The sequence below is a fragment of the Macrobrachium nipponense genome, chromosome 36 (assembly GCF_015104395.2).
Source record: "Macrobrachium nipponense isolate FS-2020 chromosome 36, ASM1510439v2, whole genome shotgun sequence".
In the NCBI taxonomy this organism is placed as follows: Eukaryota; Metazoa; Arthropoda; class Malacostraca; order Decapoda; family Palaemonidae; genus Macrobrachium; species Macrobrachium nipponense.
The window spans coordinates 57,180,450-57,201,863 of NC_087220.1; the positions used below are offsets into that span (position 1 = coordinate 57,180,450).

Below are 21,414 nucleotides of genomic sequence, written 5' to 3' on the forward strand. Positions count from 1 at the left end.
ATGACACTCCTTTGCTAAATATGTAGTTGCCAACTACCTCATTATATTTATAGAGGCGTAATTGTCAAGTTTTTTCATATTTCTTCAGTCAATCTCTATTCCAGGCCACATACAGCTTGAAAATATATTAGGCAAGAAGTATCTGCACACTGAAAAGACCACCAATATTTCTTTAAAAATTATTGAGCGAATGTCTACGTACCTTCATCAGGAATATTGATAATTCTCCTATTGTATCAACACTTCCATAGATCTGAAGGCTAGGGGACATTCAGATAAGGTAGGTTTATAGAGAAAGTACTTAGTTGAAGTATTTGGCTACCTGTGAATTTTACCGGCAGGTCTCTCCGCGTATTTTGAACACATGACGAACGCAGAACCCACAATGGATGAAAATAACGATATTAAATTATCATTTGATGAGTCAGCTCATGCAGTCCAGTGCAACAGCGAAGTTAATTATCTCCGTGTGATTAATCATGCAGAATAATTGATCCCAGTGAATCGTTGGCATTCAAAACAAACAATCAGAAATGACGAGCAATTTTTCCTCCGTTAATCGCTTAATAATTTGTAGAGCTGAATTAGACTTAGCTTTATTAACTAACTTGTGTTTGTTCCATGGCTGTTAGGCTAGTGAAGGCACAGTCTTCAGGTCTGGGCTAAATAAAAGCACCAGACTGTTCTTCTCACTGGCCTCTGTGTTTAATTTTGGTCTGGGCTACATATAGGTTCCAGACTGTCCTCCTCTCTGGCCTCTGTGCTTGATTTAGGTCTGGGCTACATAAAGGTACCAGACTGCCCTTCTCACTGGCCTGTGTTTAATTTAGGTCTGGGCTACATAAAGGTACTAGATTGTTATTCCCCGTGGCCTCTGTGTTTAATTAAAGGTCTTGTGTGGCTTCAGATGGTTTCAGAAGTCCCTGTGACGAAGAGGAAGCTATTATATTTTCATTCTATGAATAGGCTGTCAATGGGATGTTGTTCGTGTCCCAAGTCAGCCAGAATGCTTTGGGGACGAAGTGACTTAGTGATTCCCTTTTGCATTAATACACCTTTGGTTTGCAACTAGACTTTTGAACGAAGTAATACCCTTTTGTGGGTCATGCTATATCCTTGTTAAAAGGATATAATTTCCAGTTGAGATTTTTACATACTTTAAATGAACATACCCTATCTTGTGTATCTTTGTTTCAGTTATGTTGTAGAGCCGTGATAGCATTACTAACTCATTATTATTATTATTATTATTATTATTATTATTATTATTATTATTATTATTATTATTATTATTATTATTATTATTATTAAGAACTGACTTCCAGGCATACATCTCTGAAGGAATTATAAGAACCTTTCTTAGAAATATTCAGGCAAAAAAAAACCTGCAAAAATCATTGCAAAAAACAAAATTACAAATACTACAGAAATGATTCTTGTATAACACATATTATTTTATGTTATTATTAGTATTATTAATTATTATTATTATTATTATTATTATTATTATTATTATTATTAATAATAAGTTCATATCCAATCATACTTCTGTGAAGGAATTATAAGAACATTTCCTAGAAATATTCAGCAAAAAAATTTCCCAAAAAACATTAAAAAAAGATAAAATTAAAAATGCTCCCATAAATTAATTCTAATATTACAACCCACCAACACCACAGCATTCTTCAACAAGCTGAGCCGAGTCCCACGAGTGATGTGACATACCAAAACATTCCATACCTCAGTTTTAGGGGACATTCCACATCTTTCCGTAAATATCCCGACTTTATGTTAAGTAGTGATGGTGAGTGGAATGCCAGCCATTCGTGGGCATCGTTTGGGCATGCCTCACGTGCCCAATTTGACTAAGGTGGGGTGGGAATGTTGGGGGGAGGGGGAAAAGAGGTATCTTGAAGTTTGAAGTGTTGACTGATCATGAATGCAAAGGAGTGGATAATCTCTCTCTCTCTCTCTCTCCACTCTCTCCTCCTCTCCTCTCTCTCTCTCTCTCTCCAAGGATTCCTTTCGAATGGTAACTGATCTATCAGCAGTTTTCAGCTTGAGTTGTTTCGTTTCCCACTGCTGGGATCGAACTTGGGGTGCTCGTGTAGGCGAGACTGGGAGCACTTACTTGTGGGTTGCTGTTTATATATATATATATATATATATATATATATATATATATATATATATTATATATATATATATGTATATATATTATAAATATAACTATATGTATTCTCATATATAGGCCTCTGGTACCCTCAAATAAGTCAACATTATCAAGGCAAATCAAGAGAGAGAGAGAGAGAGAGAGAGAGAGAGAGAGAGAGAGAGAGAAGAGAGAGAGAGAGGGGAGAGAGGAGAGAGAGAGAGAGAGGGAGGGGGAATTTTAATCAATTTCATCTAAAGAAGAAGATGAAGAAGAAAAATAGAGAGCCAGAGAGAGAGAGAGAGAGAGGGATAAACCTCTGGAACCCTTAAACAAGTCACCAACATCAAGACAAATCAAGAGAGAGAGAGAGAGAGAGAGAGAGAGAGAGAGAGAGAGAGAGAGAGAGAGAGAGAGAGAGAGAAACTCCAAGCACCCCACCCAACTTCATCACCTGACTCCTAATCAGTAGGTATCAAAACAAAATGCATTTTACCCGTCGGCTCGAATGTGCCGCTTCCAGCCGGGTGACAACGCGAACGAATATAAACAAAAATATAAATTAAACGAGCGGGGTTTTTAAAATATTCAGCAGCTGTTAGTGGTTCTGCTGGTGCAGGACAAAAATGCTGCGAATTTTTAGGGCTGAATTAAAAGGTCGTGGAATAATATTGTCATGGGTGTAGAGATAGACAGTGAAAATGGTGGTGAGTTTTAAAAAAGGTAGGTTTAGTCTGTCTGGTTTGATGTTTTAGAGATGATTTGATCTCTGTGTCAGTATTTTAAGTCGTAATTAGTCTTCATGATTATTTTTCTGCTTTGATTTCCGGTTATCTCGAGACTTATTTTGTTTGTGGGTAAGTAATTTAAGTCTTAATTATTCCCCATGATAAATGTTCTGCTTTACGTTCTAGTTATCTCTGAGTTTTTAAAATTATTTTCCATTTGTGTCAGTATTTTAAGTCTTAATTAGTCTTCATGATCATTTTTCTACTTTGATTTCCGATTATAATTGTCTTAATTATTCCCCATGATAATCTTTATGCTTTGACTTCTACTTAACTCCGAGTTTTAAAATTTATTTTCCATTTGTGGCAGTATTTTAAGTAATTATTTTCCATAATAATTATTCTTTTTTTGTGAGTTTTTAAAGATCATTTCACCTCAGTTCCAACACTGTTGGTAATTATTTTACATAATAATTGTTCTTTCTGTGAAAATTATTTTCCATTTGTGTTTGTATTTTCAGTCTATAATAATTTGCATAAGAATTCTGTTTTCCATCTGAATTTTTTGGGTTTTTAATTTTGAAGGGATGATTTTATTTCTGTTTCAACATTGTCAGGCTGTAATATTTTCCTCAATAATAATTCTTAGCTTTCTGTAAAAGAAAACTATTGTGCGGTTTTGTCTGTCCATCCGCACTTTTTTCTTTCCGCCCTCACATCTTACGAACTACTGAGGCTAGAGGGCTGCAAATTGCTACGTTGATCATCCATCCTCCAATCATCAAACATACCAAATTGCAGCCCTCTAGCCTCAGGTTAAAGTGAGCCATAATCTTGCAACTATTTAGGACAGGCCACCAAGGGGGCCTGGTTAAAGTTTAATGGGCCGCGACTCATATAGCAGTATACAGAGACCACCGAGTGGCCTTGATTATAAGCTACAGTAGCTGTACAGAAAACTCCATTGATTTATTTAGCTGGTAATGATACCAACATTACAGAATGGATATATGGGGGTAATGTTTACGATTTTTCTGTTGTTCTGTTTTCAGAAGAGAATTCTTTTTAAAATTTTTTATTTGCTTTTAGAACAAAATAGGCCAATCTCCCCAGAGCGTTTCTAAATCTGTTAAAGCATTTTCTGTGTCGTATCGCGGACATCCTAATCTAATTCATATTTCGAGTTAATACAATTTCTCACATTATAGTTGCAATTTTGCATTTTACGCCTGGTACGTTTCTGACCTTGTATCTCTCTCTCTCTCTCTCTCTCTCTCTCTCTCTCTCTCTCTCACTTTGGCGTTACAGCTTTATCTTATATCTCTGATATTTCTAACCTTTGTTTTCCATTTCATTAATTCCCTCCTCTCTCTCTCTCTCTCTCTCTCTCTCTCTCTCTCTCTCTCTCTGTGTGTGTCTGTCTGTCTGTCTGTCTCTCTCTCTCCCTCTCCAGGCTCTACTTTAATTCCTACACTCAAAAATAAAACGAGAGCTCTCTCTCTCTCTCTCCAAGATCTACTTTAAACCCTACACTCCAAAATAAACCGAGAGAGAGAGAGAGAGAGAGAGAGAGAGAGAGAGAGAGAGAGAGAGCGGAACCTTGAAAACAAAACAAAGTCTATCCTTCAAGTCCACTAGAACTTCAGTGTCCTTTGATGTACGATAACTCGTCAGGACGTCACAACAACAATCTACTTGTTTACCCTTTTCTCGGGAGCCTTCGTCCCCGTTTCATTTCTTTTAGCGACGGAGGCGTTCTCTTTAAAGGTGACAATCGTACTGTTTTTTTTTTTTTTTTTTTTTTTAGTTTTTTTTTTTACCCTTTCGACAAGCGAGCGACTACTACTACTCTCCCGATGTACGATAATGTCTCGAGGTTTATTTATTTATTTATTTTTTCTTAGAGTGGAGTGGCTTTTATCACGTCGTTACTTCGCATGTCGCATGTACGATAATGCCTCTCTCTCTCTCTCTCTCTCTCTCTCTCCTCTCTCTCCTCGGCGTTCTATAATTTTTAATTGGCGCTTCTTATCGCTGCTGGCGTCGTTTGTCGAGGTATATTTCTATTTAATTTTCAAAAAATTGATGTATTTATTTGATTAGTAGCCCTGTTAGGGTTACAGGATTTGCTTATTAAGAGGACATTTTCAAGCCTTGGAAACGTTTGGGGGGCGAGCATTACAAATCCTTGAAATGTTCTACAGTGAAAATAAACAGATGATACCAGGACATCCAAAACATTCGCCGCTGGAAATGAACAGCAAACGTCCCACAGATCCTCGAAACGTTCGACACTGAAAATAAATACTTCGGGGACATTTGTAGCCAAATGACCATCAAAAGTCTCTGGACCTTCTCAGAAGAATCCCCGAAGCCTCGCACCGAGCCTTGAACGTTCCAAGTTTCTGGAACGTCTTACTGGAAACATCCAGGAGGGCGATTAGGATTAGAAACGAGTTCCTTTTGATATCGAATCGAGGTCTTGAATGGTTCGATGCATCGCCCCTTAAGATCCGGCAAGGTCGCCTTCTGAACTGGGTCATTCTGTGACGTTTGGAATATTCTTTGACGTTTCTGGTTGGTGGATTGTCTCTCTCTTTCTCTCGTTTGGGGAAACTGTAGATGTAGGGAGTGAATTTTTAATTGCTCTAATGAAAGGGATTCATTTATAAGCGAAAAACGCGCTTCTGTTTGATGTTTTTACGGGCACTCGGTTTTAATGGGGGTCTATTTATAAATATGTTCCTCTATCTCTCTCTCTCTCTCTCTCTCTCTCTCTCTCTCTCTCTCTCTCTCTCTCTCTCTCTGTCCGTCCGCCTGTCTGTCTCTTCTAAAGGTAAATGTGCACACGCTCACACATTTATATATATATATATAAAGAGAGAGAGAGAGAGAGAGAGAGAGAGAGAGAGAGAGAGAGCATTAGTCCCATAGTTTTGCAAATCCAACATCAAGTATGGCGAAGGGAACAGTGAATACTATTCCGAATGAAGGACTAGATAAGTTTTTGCTTTTTACTGAATACCTTTAGTCTGGCGTAGTGTTATATTGCAATTTCTGGGCTGCTCTGCAAGACTTAGCATCGTTGTCAAGAGAAGTATTTCGATGCACGTAATACTGACATTCATATGTTGTCTGCATTTTTAACTCTCGACGTCGAATTATCTCAAAATCCCATACAAGAAAATGCCGAGGAGTGTAAACATCATCGATTTATTTAGCTGGTAATGCTACCAACGTAAGAGAATGAAAATCTTGGGTATTTTTTATGATTTTATGTCAAAATTCAAAGGATTTTATGGTCATTACTTTGTGAGAAATTAGAATGGAATGTATCTTTGAGTGTGAAAATGCTGTACTCAACTGCTATTTGAGTATACCTACAATTATATACCAATCTGTTATGTGTATGCAATTGTAGAATCCTGGTATACGTTAAACACTCACATAAATATAGATTAAATACACATATTACCCATAATGGTCTTGTCTGGGAGAAATTAGAATGGAATATATCTTTGCTTGAAGAAATGGTGTATTTAAACGTTGTATGTGTATACGCACGATTATATACGTACTTGTTATTTATATACATTGGTAGAATCCTGGTATACATTCACACAAACCACACACACACACACGCACACACACACTCATAGATTAAAGATTCTATCACCCATAATCACCATCTTTCCTAGAATTGACCCCAAGTGGGTCACCTTCTAAAAGACCCCAGCTGTCAAACTGCATTTTACAAACCTTGACCCCCCCCCAGAAGGGCATTAGTCCTGTCACCTGCCTGCAGACTCCTAAAAACAAGTGACCCCTTCTCTCTCTCTCTCTCTCTCTCTCTCTCTCTCTCTCTCTCTCTCTCATTCGCAGCATCCAGCCTACCCTCTTCTGATACAAACTCCACCCCCAAGACTTTCTTAAGCCACCTCCTACAACAGACTTATCCCCCCACCCCCACTCCCCCCACCCCCTCTGCTTGTCTGGACATCCTACCACAGTGCCCCCTCTTGGGAGATTCCCCATCCCATCCCCTACCACTTCTCTCTCTCTCTCTCTAACATATACTTAATTATAGCTAAATATTTCCATAAGCTTTACTCTACACCTACGTAATTTTTCCTTCCCCTCTCTAAGCTACTACATGACATCATTATAAGACGCAATCAAATGATTTAAAAGTTATGTGTGGTGTCAGTAAGCCAGATTAATTTTCTCCACTCTCTGTTTAGCTTTGAGGAATAAGGGATCTTTATTCAGAGATTCAAACCACTGCCAGTTCCCCGAACAACAGAACTGATCGCGTCCGTCGAGGCTGCGATTAAAATTCCAGGTATTCAGTGACTTGAGACAATCGTAGTAATGATTCATTCAGGAGGAGAATGTTGCAGCCCGCGTCGGCCCCATTCATTAATAAAATTCCCATTTGCAGACGCCACGTACAACAAAATCAACCCATTTATTAGAATAAATATCCCATCATCTTTGACTCATACGGATGGCAAAATACTTTACTCTGTTCAATGGCCCGACCAAATGCGGAGCGCTGGCATAGTACCTTAGTACCCCAATTTAGGGGTCCTTATGACCCACTAGGAGAATTATTTCCTTGACCTCGCTTTCAGGGAGGCCTCTTACTCCTTTTACCAGCCTCCTCCTCCTCCCCCCCCCACCTCCACCACCTCCTCTCTAGCCACTTGAATGAGAGGAATATATAAAGATGGACAGGCCATAGGTCCAGCACAGTGTTCTCAAGAGGAACTGGAACTGACGAGACCATGGCAATGAAAATCGTAAGTCGAAGCATCTTAAGTATTTTGTGACGTTTGTGATTCAGTAGAGATGTATTTCATATATATACATGCGTATACATATGTGTTTGAGAGTTTACAGTGAAATATTTGCAATATAGTTCATGCCTATACATTTCTATATATATGTATATGAAACAATTGCCATATTCAGTTGCATGTATGTCTAAGTGCAGTACACATGCGTATTATACATTATAAAATCCACAGATAAGTGCTATGTACTCTATACATAATCATACATAAATATTTAAAAAAATATAGTATGTATATATATATAGTATATATATATATAATATAACTATTATATATATATATATATATATATATATATATATATATATATATACAGTAGACTCAAAAATGTCGTAGCTGCGAAACTTGTTACGGAAATCTGCAAATATTTCGCAGCCAATCAAAAGTGCTATATGTCGTATACATACTCATACATTTATGATATAAATATTTATGTATGCATATATATACAGTAGACACCACGATGCCACACAGGCAAGACTCAATGTTACGGAAATCTGTCAATCTGTTGCAGGCTTTCGTCCTTCTGTTCGTGGCTTTGGCCGTGGCAGACAAGATGCCCATCGTCAACCCACCCGTGGTGGCCATCTTGAAGAACGAACAACACACCCCGGACGAGTTTGGAAACCACAACAGCGACTTCGAGGCCGAGAACGGAATTGAAGTCCACATCTCGGGATCCCAGGGAGAAAGCGGAGGCGCCAACGTCATCGGATCTTGGAGGTTGGTTGTCAAATGCGCTTTCATTTTGTTTTCGTTTTCACTCCAGTGTTTTGAAGAGCAAGTTTTGTGAGGCTTTTCCTGATGGACTGGGATTCCTAAATGTTGCTAGATTTTCTCAACTGGTTAATTTATGTTCGAGTAGATTTTGGTTAGTACAATTTTGCATGTATCAAGTTAAGTGATGAAGATGATTAGAAAAATTCCAGTAATATCTGCGAGCGTATGAAAAGGGGATTTGAACAAATTCCCAAAGGCTCTATTGTTTAGATTTATTTTTGAGTATATTTGTACCCATACATAACTGGATTTGTTTTCCCATATTACTTTTTGGTTTAAAACTCTTTCGAAGGCATTTTGACAAATTCCTGAGATTTTAAAGTTATTCATATGAACAGAAAACTGGTTTTCAGTAGCTCTAAGTTTTTACAAGAAGAACGCTTCCAAATCTTTATCAAGTATTTCCAAACGATTTTGAGGTTCCGAAGCTATTTCAGACTCCAGATATTAAAATGTGACACTCCTTCATTTCCAGCTACCCTCTTGAAGACGGCAGCAAGGCCGAATTCAAGTTTGTGGCCGACGAGAACGGATACCAGCCCGAGTCTGACCTCCTGCCAGTGGCCCCACACTTCCCCCACCCGATCCCACAGTTCGTCCTCGACCAGATCGAGTTCGCCAGGCTCGAGGACGAGCGCCGGGCCCGCGAAGGACTGAGTGCCGAGGAATAGTAGGCAGTATTCGAGAACTAGCGACCAGTGACACTAGAATATTCCCCCACCTATCTTCGAACGAATAGTATTTAAATTATTTATTCCAATTTATTTATCTCTTACAAAATGTCCCCCCCAAAAAAATTTAATATTTCCTGAATTGATGTTGTATCTGGGTTTGTTTTTGGAATAAATACTATTTTATATACGTTTTTGTTTTCACCAAAATTGGCGTCTTCCAAGAGTATGTTGATAGAAGCATACATATACATAGATATACAACACATATGTGCATGCAAGTATACATTCATGCAAGGTAATATGCATCTACCCACCTATTTGATAGCTGAGAATGTAATGTAACCCACTTGACCATTCTTACCTACGGTTATTTTAGGGTACCCTTTTTTGGGGGAGGCAATGCCTTGGCTGAAATTCCTGCCTCTGATAAGTCAATTTTAGTTTAAGATTTTTTTTTTGCTGCATGTGCCAAGGGAATCATTAAGTGACCTCATCTGGGCCCTTATTATAACTGTATTTTTTTTTATTTAATCTTGATTTTTTTTCAAAATGTTTTTCGTTTTGTGTTGACTTTATTGAGTACTATCTGTTTGTTTGTGTGTCTGTCCTTTTCTGCCTTCTGGTCGGTTTAATGTCTGCCTTGTCTGTCACGTCTGTTCTTTTCTAAACTGCTGGTCTGTCTCTTGTGCTCTGTCTAAACTCCGTCTGTCTGTTTTCTCCATCTCTGTCTAAATTCTTTTACTGTCGAAAATTTTCTATACAAAGTCTACCTGTTTTTCAAATACCATTCTGTTTCTCTGATGAATTCTTAATGGCCTATATCTTTTATACAGATATCTATTGTCTGTCTCTTCCAACAATTTTGTTTTTCGTCTGTTCGTCTGTCGTCTCTGTAACCCAACCAGTCAGCAACCTTTCTTGTATCTATAGAATTCAGGTCTGCCTCTGTCTACCAGACTAATTTTTCTTGTGTTATTTTTCTGTCTTAAAGAACTTTTATGTCTGCCAGACTCTCAGTCCTCTGTCCTTTTGTCTTAACCAGCCTGTCTGTCAGCTCTCTGTTCGTCTGTCTGTCTGTCTGTCTGTCTGTGTGTACAACAAATGCTAACAGTCAGCAATCTTTCAGGTATGTATTGAATTCAGGTCTTCTGTCTACCAGACTAACTTTTCCATGTGTCAATTTTTGTCTTCGAGAACTCCTATGTCATCCAGTCTGTCTTTTCTGTCCTTTGGCCTTTACCAGCCTGTCTGTCTGTCTGCCCTATGTCTGTATGGCTGTCTGTGTCTCTGTGTCTACAACAAAAGATCACGTCAGACTAACTTTTTTATGTGTCAATATCTATCTTCGAGAACTCCTATGTCTTCCAGTTCGTCTTTTCTGTCCTTTTGCCTTTACCAGCCTGTCTGTCTGTCTGCCTGTCTTTTCTCTGTCTGTCGGTCTGTGTCTCTCTGTATCTACAACAAAAGATAACTGTCAGCTATCACAGCCCAGAATGACTTGGCAATCCTGACAGAACTTCGAAAGCTTTCGGCGGGGTCGAGCAGGCAGGCAAATGCAATCATGCAATGATTCTCTCTTCTCTCTCTCTCTCTCTCTCTCTCTCTCTCTCTCTCGTGCGCTGTGCAGACGAGACTTGCCCTCCTCCCTAATTTCTGACCCTAATTCCGATTCTTAAAAGTGGACATTAAGTCTTTCAAAACTAGTTTTCTTTTTGTTTAATTTTTTTTTGTCAAAGGATATAGATGGAGTTGGTGTATCAAGTGGTTTTTCTCTCAGAGGAGAATATGGGATTTAGTTATTTGTTTTATTCTTTTTTAAATTTTTGTGATGTTTTCTGTTTCTGGGGAAGGTGAAAGTTTGTTATTTTGTTTTGCGGGTTTATCTGTAAAAGGATGATAAGGAATTTTTTTTCATTTTTTAAAAATTAATTATTGTGATGTTTCTGTTTTTGGGTGAAATTTAGTTCTTTTTTGTTGTGGGGTTTCCTCTTAAAGGAATAAAAGGACTGAATTTTTTTTTTCATTTTTTAAAAATTTAATTGTTGTGAAGTTTTCTGCTTTTTGGTGAAAGTTTGTTCATTTTTGTTGTTTTTTTATTTTTTGAATTTTGAATATTGTGATGTTTCCTGTTTTTTGGTTGAGAGTTTGTTCTTATGTTTTGTGGGTTTTTCTCTTAAAGAAGATTAAAGGATTATTTTTTTCATTTTTAAAAATTTGATTATTGTGATGTTTTCTGGCTTTGGGTGAAAGTTTGTCCTTATCTTCTGCGGGTTTTTCTCTTAAATGAGATTAAGCGATTATTCATTTATTCTTTTATTGATTCTATTGAGATGTTGGCTATTTTTAGGTGATGGAAAAATCTACCTTTTTGTTTAGTTTAAAGGATCACCCTGAATTCATTTATTTTTATTCTTTCATTACCTATTACCATAATTGTCTGTTGTTATTGTTTCGTTTAAAGGAGCATACTGAATTTATTTTTTGTATTCTTTTATTACCTATTACCAAAATTGTCTGTTTTTAGATGAAGGAAAGTTTGTTCATTTGTTCAGTTCAGATTTTATTTTCCCAACCGAACTTTTGTTTTGCTAGACCACTCGAATAAAAGCACTGCTTGATATCTTTCCAAGATGCATTGCTTACCCTACGCTTTTATTTGACAAACAACTTCTAAAAATGCTTTTGTTTAGTGGAATCTTTCAAAATTCTTACTTATCTTACGCTTTTGTTTGACAAACAACGTAAAAAAAGTGCTTTTGTTTCGTGGAATCTTTTGTTTTGCAAGAGCCAATTTTGGTGGATTATCTAGTAAAAGCTTGAATAATTATACATGTAACAACTAAAGATGATATTATTATTATTATTATTATTATTATTATTATATTATTATTTTATTATTATTATTATTATTATTATTGTTGTTGTTGTTGTTGTTGTTATATTATTATTATTATTATTAATTATTATTTTATTATTATTTATTATTATTTTATTTTATTCTATTATTATTATTAGTTTTTTATTATTCTCTTTAATTTATTATTTATTTTAATTTATTTTTTTTTTTTTTATTATTTTTGTTTTTTTTTTTGCTTTACTATCACAGTCCTCCAATTCGACTGGGTGGTATTTATAGTGTGGGGTTCCGGGTTGCATCCTGACCTCCTTAGGAGTCCATCACTTTTGCTTTTCACTTTTTTTTAATTTATTATTATTATTATTATTATTATTATTATTATTATTATTATTATTAAGAGAAGCATGTCTACCAAACAAACAATTTAAGCCGTAAGAATAGTAATTCGCATATCGACAGGAGAGAGAGAGAGAGAGAGATGGGCAAATCCACTCTTTTTTTTTTTTTTTTGTCTCAATTATTGCAACATGCAATTATCGTCGAAACAATGATACGTCGTTGAGGCATTGTGACCCTCATGCGTACCGGGCACAAGGTGAAATGTCGTTTGCAGCCCCAGAGGAAGTGTTGTAATCTTGCTTAATTTGATAAAAATTCTCTGTTCCAATCTTAATTGGAGCGACGTGTTTGTATCCGTATTCCCTGGGAGCTTCGTGCATGTTTGTGTGTGTGTATGTGTTTATTCGTGTTTATGTCCTTGTTTATCGCATATATTTCTCTCTCTCTCTCTCTCTCTCTCTCTCTCTCTCTCTCTCTCTCTTACGCACATACTTATTCGTGTGTAAGTTCTTGTTTATTACATAAAATTCTCTCTCTCTCTCTCTCTCTCTCTCTCTCACATACACACACACATACGCTTGTGCAAGCAAAACTGTAAGCTGATCTCTCTCTCTCTCTCTCTCTTCAATGAACTTCTTATCTGAAACATTTATAAACATCAACCGTTCAAGTCTCTCTCTCTCTCTCTCTCTCTCTCTCTCTCTCTCTCTCTCTTCTCTCTCCTGATCAATAAACGTCTTACCTCAAGCATGTAAAGATTAACTATTGAATTATCTGTCTGTCTCTGTCTCTCTTTCTCTCTCTCTCTTTCTCTCAACTCACCTGTCAGGTGTTCAATGAACTCCTTATCAGAAACATGCATAGATTAACTGAGAAGTTTCTCTCTCTTCTCTCTCTCTCTCTCTCTCTCTCTCAGCTATCTGCTAATCAGTAAGCTTCCTATCTCCCTTACATGACCACTCGGCCAAAGCATGTGTATGTGTGCATGTGCGTGCGTGTGTCGTGTCTGTAACGGCCCTTGTCTCCAAAGTGACGGGATTAAACGCTTCTGTCAAATATACATATGTATATGTAAATTTATACATATATAAATATGTGTGTATACATATATACATACAATTGAAAAATAGCAAGACTTATCACATTTAAAAAATCCTTAATTACTGACCTAACTCTAAAAATATCGAAGACATACCTTTTCAAAAACTCGGGACGCTTAATATGCTCTTGGACAAATTGTCATTTACGCGGACACGCCCCCTTTTCCCGCCCAGATGAAAATCTCGCTCAGACTTCAATCGTAATGAGCGTCTTAGCCTTCTCGCAAAAGGCTTCCAATAAAGGCCATTTTACTCGCGAATTCTCGTCCGGGTGGAAATCCTGATTTGGAAATGATATTTTTCCGTGTAAATTAGTTCTGTTAATATTTGCCAGGGTGATGGTGCGAGCTAATTTGAGCAGGAGGGAGAAGTTGAAGTGACAAAATTCGAAAATGAAATTGAACTCTGTGATTAGATGTGAGGAAACTTTAAGTACTGGAATCTCATGGAGAGAGAGAGAGAGAGAGAGAGAGAGAGAGAGAGAGAGAGAGAGGAATAAAACTGTGATTAGAAATGAAGAACGTTTAGATAATTGGAAATAATTATTTTAACTTTATTGGACAGAGGGAATTCTCGTCTGAATGAAGAGAGAGAGAGAGAGAGAGAGAGAGAGAGAGAGAGAGAGAGAGAACTCTCTGATTAGAAATAAAGAAAATTTAGATAATTGGAAATAATTATTTTATCTTTATTGGACAGAGGGAATGAAGAGAGAGAGAGAGAGAGAGAGAGAGAGAGAGAGAAGGCTGCGGATGGGTAAAATCTTGTCTTCAGAGCCGACAGTCTCTCTCTCTCTCTCTCTCTCTCTCTCTCTCTTTGTCGCAATTATACAGGAAATTCTCCGTGAATATTCTTCCCTTCGTGTTAATTAAATTCAACGTCCTTTACTTTGTTCAGATTATCCCAGGTTCTCTCTCTCTCTCTCTCTCTCTCTCTCTCTCTCTCTCTCTCTCTCTCTCTCTATTTCCTCTTCTTATGCAAGGTTCGGGAAGCAGTTATTTCTCGTATCTGGAAAGTGTAAATAGAATGTTTGAAATCAACGGAACAAAAACGAGGTTATTTTTTGAAGGAGATAGCTCCAAGCGGGGAAAAAAGTGATTTTCCCCTGAAATCAAGCGGGAAAAAATGAAAATTCCCCAGAATCGTAAAAAAAAAACTATAAATAAATATAAATACGAGAAGTGTAGATCAATATTCAGTCCGGAAATCCTCTTGGAAGAGATGTGTCACCCAGAGGTCAATTAAACGTCGAATATACCGGGTGTCCATAAAGTCCCAGTTCCATTCTGAGCAATAAACAGTTGTAATGGTACTGGGACTTTATGGACACCCGGTATATTTAATTTCAAAACAAAACTAGCTAAAAATGGCGGTCCCGGTATAATGCTCTTTGAACCTCGGCCCATGAAACTTTAACCACGGCCCGGTGGTGCCCTGTTCTATATCGAAGCTGGCTTAATGTTAGCCATGATCGTGCTTCTGACAGCTATATATATATATATAGGTCAGGCCACCACCGGGCCGTGGTTGAAGTTTCTTCTTCCTTATGAGAGGGAATAAATGACCTTCTCCTTCTTGGAACAAATAAACGTTCCGCGATTTGCAATTCATAAGATTCACATTTATCGAAAACGTTGATTTCTTTATCACAGGACAAACAACGTTTTTAAAACTCTCGTCTGTTCCACGAACCTTTTAATCCAAATGCATTTGCACTTGACGGATTATCTCCGCCTTTTTTGGGTTTAGTCCCGTGTTACAATTTAATCTCCACGCCAATCTTCGCAGCCTTTTTACCCAGGAGATTAAGGAGGTAAAAAAAAAAAAAAATTGTCTATTAGAGACATGTTTATAAACCCGCGCGTCCTGCGACGACACCAATTAGAGACATCTAGGAGATGGACTGGTTTGACAGACCCCAATCAGCTGATTATCAAAACAATGTTCTCTCTCTCTCTCTCTCTCTCTCTCTCTCTCTCTCTCTTAGAAATATAGGGTCAGTTTAGAAGGAACCTTAGATTGTAGGTTGTGTTATAAGTGGCTTTGGGCTAAGGATTCTCTCTCTCTCTCTCTCTCTCTCTCTCTCTCTATTAGCAGGATTATGCAAAAACTTAAATGGGGATTTTATCCAGACTTGTACTTCTTACTTAGCAACTAGTGATTAAATTTGAATGACATCCGTCCATTGATAGTTGCTAAGTGACACTAGACTTCACTGCCTTGGCGGAGGTTAGCAGCCCCCAAACCTTGTACGAATCTAAATTTTCATATTTTTCTGATTATTTTCCTGTTCCATGTTGTAATCATCGAATTTGATTGTCAACTATATAATACGGGTCATTTTTAGTCAGACGAGTGCTTAATGGATGGTTGTGAATCCCTCGGGGAAGGAAACGCCTCCCTAGAGATTAGAGTAGTGTTGTGTATTTAAGACGAAATCTCCATTTGAGTTGATATAAGAATGCAATTCATAGCCTTTCTTGTATGTAAATGCTCTATATTCTGTTAGATTAGTCTTTAGTGTAGTTTAATTTCAATAACCTAACTTCATTGAAAGGTTGTGAACCCATTGGGAGAGGAAAACCTACTTGTGAGAGTATTAAAGTAGATTAAAGATGAATTTCTGATTTAAAATATTGACAGAGGAATACAATTTCTAATCCACCGTGAATGTAAAACTTTTATGTGCTATTAAACCAATCTTTATTTTCATGTACTTTTCAATTGCTTAAATTAATTGAAAGGTTGTGAACCCATTGGGAGAGAAAAATCTACCTGAACGAGTATCAAGGTAGATTATTTGACAAGAAATTTTTATTTGAAATTGACGAATGAATACAAAACCTGACCTACTATATATTAAAGTGCTTGTGATGATGCTTCCTGCATCATCACAAGCTGACTTTGTCATCAGTTTGTTTATATTTTCCCGCCCTGTTAGGACGAAAGTCTCTCTCTCTCTCTCTCTCTCTCTCCCTTTTGAGGATTATGCTTGAGAACTCTTTGAAGTATGTATCAGGAAGGCGCAGTGACCTACTTTTGAAACGGCGTCTTTCATAGCTTTAGAGAGAGAGAGAGAGAGAGAGAGAGAGAGAGAGAGAGAGAGAGAGAGAGAGAGAGCAAAGGATTACACGTGTGGATGAAATTAGCAACGCGTTGCAACTCTCATCGCAGTTTTTCTCCCACACACATAACAAAGCAATCTCTCTCTCTCTCTCTCTCTCTCTCTCTCTCTCTCTCTCCTTCCCCTACATTCCGTGGTCAAGTCTCCCTGAACTTCCTTCCTTTCTCCTTATCAACTTTTGGTTCAGTGAATTCGAAAATGAAAGGGATTTATTGTTTCTGCACACCTTTCGTTTTTCCTTTCTCTCTCTCTCTCTCTCTTTTTCATTTTCCTTGTGGGATACTCTCTCTTTCTCTTTCATGAGTTTTTCCTTTTCTTGTGGGACACACACACACACACACTCTCTGTCTGTCTGTCTGTCTCTCTCTCATGAGTTTTTCCTTTTTCTTGTAGGACCCCCCCACTCTCTCTCTCTCTCTCACTTATAAGTTTTTCCCTAAAGTAGTCTTGCATTTCTCAATTTTTATATGTGCACGTATGTTTATTTTGAATCTCTCTCTCTCTCTCTCTGGTCAGTTCTCAATATATTTATCTGTATTTATATAGACATATTTACGTATATATGTATATATAAATACACACACATATGGATCTATATAAATATGTTATGTATATTTTATTTTATATATATATATTGTGTATTATATATATATATATAGATATTAATATATCTATATAAATATGTAGGATACTTTTTGATATATATATAAATATTATATATATATTATATATATATATTTTATATATATATATTTATATATTATATATATGTGATATATATATATGTATATATATATATATATATATATATATATATAGTATATATATTGATAATATATATGTATTTATATATATATATATGTATATATATATGTATATATATAGTATATATATGTATATATATATATATATATATATATAATATATATATATGTATATATACATATATACATATATATATATATATATATATATATATATATATATATATATAATGCTACATAACTTATATATATGCATACTACGAGGAGTGATTGATCAATAACTTCCAGTATCTTTTTTTTATCTAATTCTGAGACATAAATATAGGCTGCATTTGGATTCATTAGAACTTGAACTGTATCTCCTGTAAGTGGCGGAGGTGTGGTCTATCAATAATTTTAAATTCTTTAAGAAAAATCTCTCATGGAAGTGTTTGAAGCTTTCAAAGACTGCTGAATTCAGCTAACCCCCCCTAACCCCCCCTCTCTCTCTCTCTTCTTCTTCTTCTTCTTCTTCTTCTTCCTCTTCTTCTGTTCGAGTGTATATCAGGAAACCAGGTCGCCAAAGGAATGACGTACGTGACCTCGTAGCATGTTGACATGGACGAGGACCGTGCCTGGCAATGATTAAAGAACTACCACTCTCTCTCTCTCTCTTCTCTCTCTCTCTCTCTCTCTCTCTCTCTCCTTACCATTCATAACGAGAGTTAATTCCTTGCATTAAAAATTCTACCATCATTTTCCAATACTTACACTTTCGTTGATTCTAATCACTGAATTTTATCTCTCTCTCTCTCTTCTCTCTCTCTCTCTCTCTCTCTCTCTCTCTCTCTCTCATATAAGTTTTCCCTTTTTCTTGTGGAGTTCTCTCTCTCTCTCTCTCTCTCTCTCTCTCTATAGAGTTTTCCCTTTTTCTTGTGGATCTCTCTCTCTCTCTCTCTCTCTCATGAGTTTTTTACGTTTTTCTTGTGGAGTTCTCTCTCTCTCTCTCTCTCTCCTCTCTCTCTCTCTCTCTCTCTCTCTCTATATGAGTTTTCCCTTTTTCTTGTGGATCTCTCTCTCTCTCTCTCTCTCTCTCATGAGTTTTTACCTTTTTCTTGTGGAGTTCTCTCTCTCTCTCTTCTCTCTCTCTCTCTCTCTCTCTCATATGATTTTTCCCTTTTTCTTGTGGATCTATCTCTCTCTCTCTCTCTCTCTCTCTCTCTCTCTCTCTCTCTCTCTCTCTCATGAGTTTTTTCACTTTTTCTTGTGGATCTCTCTCTCTCACACACACTCGCACACAAACTTCTTTGGCTTCCTGTCTCATTCGTGTGCCTGTGTCGATCTCAGTGATTTGATCTCAAATCAAGTTTGTCTGTCCATATCTGTCTTTACTCTGCATCTCTCCACTCGCTTCCGTCTCGTGTCTTGTGTGTTTGTCTCCTCCCGTCTGTCCGTAGGTCTCTGTCTGCCTGTCTGTCTGCCTGTCTGTCTGTCGTGACGGAGAGGACAATAAACAAGCTGATAAATTTAAATTATTCCTTTGTTTTTGTTGTTCTTTATTCTGAAGGTGTTATATGAGACCATACTCCTTTTATTATTATTATTATTATTATTATTATTATTATTATTATTATATTATTATTATTATTATTACTGTTAACAGTATTTGCGTAATAGAGGGTCTTTAAAAAATATATCATTACGATTATTATTTTCTATTATTATTTATTATTATTATTATTAATTATTATTTTAATTTTATTATTATAGATGCCCAAAAACAAAAAACACTTCCCAGTGACCCACATACATAAATACCGAATGGACAGCATCAGTAACTGGTAACTAGTAGCAGGTTTCTAGTAGCTAGTAGCCAGTAGCCAAGCCACGCCCATCGGCCGTCACTCCGGGGCGTTCACGCCCGAGTGGGCGTAAGAAGGTTAATTTACGCATAATTGTGTTGTCAGGAGGCATATGTGTATATATTCGAGGCGGGAGAGAGATGAGGAATGCGGTTTCTCTCTCTCTCTCTCTCTCTCTTTCCAGTACTTACACTTTCTTTAATTCTAATAATTGAATTTTATTTCTCTCTCTCTCTCTCTCTCTCTCTCTCTCTCTCTCTCTCTCTCTCTCTCTGTCTCTCATGTGCAGTGGTGGTGCTTTTTCGTAATGTCTCTCAAGAGATAATAACTGTATTTATTATGCAAGAGGATATTGCAGAAACGGAGAAAAATTTGCAGATTCAGACACAAAATGAATAATTATGATGAAGGAAGATCAAATATTATGGAAAAGTTGGATTTTTTAATGTCAGAATTTCTGGAAATGAAAAAAAGAACAACATACCAGAACAGGAAAGAGACATGGGAAAATCCTTATTACTATCAGTATTAAATGAAGGAGAAAACACGCAAACCATCATAGTGATGAATGCGCAGGGTTTAGTTACGAGTAACTCAAAAGAAAAATAGAGTACTTGAAAGAACTAACCCAAAACATGAAAAAGAAAATATATAATGAATATAAGTGAAACCTGGTATTCCCAAGAGACTGGGAATGATGATCAAATAAATTAGGGTTCCAAACTTATAGATCAGATAGAAAAAATAGGAATCAAGGGGGAACCGCAATATATGGGAAAGACAAAAAACAAGGAAAAATATATGAGAAATATAGTAACTCAGAATGTGAACTAATAGCGGTAGAATTTGAATCTGAAAAATTGATGAACATAGTAATATATAGACCTCCTAATACTAAAGAGTTTGACTAATAATTGAAAAATTGGATGATATATGTAGAAATCACAAGGACTGGACTATTCTCCTATCTGGTGACTTCAACTTTCCTTTCGTAGAATGGAAAGAACGAATAGGAGATTGTGTACTTATACATATAAAAAAAGAGAGTAATAGTAGTGCAGAAGATAAGAGGCAATTTGAAAAGCTATTAGATATGCTACTGAGAATACAACATTCAACAAATAAATCACCTGCCAACAAGAAAGGAAAATACTTTAGACCTAGTATTTTGTGAACGAGATGAATTATGTTAAAGAAATAATAGTTTATAATGCGAGTATTTCAGACCATAATGTCATAGAATTAACAGTTCATTCCAAAGCAAGTGAAAATAGAGATAAGCAAGAAATGAAAAAGTGGGAAGGATATGGAAAATACAACTTCTACAGTAAAAATATAAAATGGTCAGAAATTAATGAAGAATTAAACAAAGATTGGGATAACATTTTCGTAAGTGATGACATAATGGGTAAATACGGAGATATTATATAAAATATTGGAGATAATAGTGGAAAAATATATACCGAAGAAGAAAAGTAAACATCATTCATGCATACCAAGAGACAGAAGAATCTTGTTCCAGAAAATCAGAAAGTGGAAAAAAGGTCTTGCAAAAGAAAAAAATGCATGGAAAGTTATAGAACTAAAAAGTAAGATAGAAAATGCAGAAAAAAAGATTATCAATCAAAAGAAAATGAAAAAACGGGACTTGGAAGAAAAAACCCTATTAAATATCAGCAAAACCCAAACTATTATACTCATATGCGAAGAAGATGAATAAAAGAAGAATAGAAATAGGCCCTCTGAGAATTGAAGGGAGATTAACGAATGAAAAAAAGGAAAATTTGCAACTACTGGAGAACGATATAAGAGAGAATTCACCCCTAGAATAGTAATGAAGATAATGATATAGAAGTAAGGGATGAAAATAGTGAATATTTAGCTGACATAGATATTAATGAAGCTGATATTGTGCAGGCTATTAATGAAATTAAAAATGGAGCTGCTGCAGGGCCTGATGGAATTCCTGCTATTTTGTTAAAGAAAGTAGTTCATTCTATCGCAAAGCCACTTGCATATTATTAAGACAAAGTGTAGATACAGGCAAGATATATGATGAGCACAAATTAGCGTATATTACCCCTACTTTCAAAAGTGGATCAAGACTAGAGGCAAGTAAATTATACTGTGAGTCTAACATCACATATAATGAAAGTGTATGAAAGGGTAATGAAGAAAAATATTATGAAACATTTAATAAAA

General features: G+C 36.3%; 1 protein-coding gene across 1 annotated transcript; it reads left to right on the forward strand.

Annotated features, from left to right (window-relative positions):
- The first annotated feature begins 7,585 nt into the window (after positions 1-7,585).
- On the forward strand, positions 7,586-9,375 carry LOC135203344 (cuticle protein AM/CP1114-like). Its single transcript, XM_064233083.1, has 3 exons — positions 7,586-7,682; positions 8,251-8,459; positions 8,992-9,375. Exons 1-3 carry the CDS (start codon positions 7,668-7,670, stop codon positions 9,185-9,187), a joined length of 420 nt encoding a protein of 139 aa, XP_064089153.1. The 5' UTR covers positions 7,586-7,667; the 3' UTR covers positions 9,188-9,375.
- Positions 9,376-21,414: the final 12,039 nt, after the last annotated feature.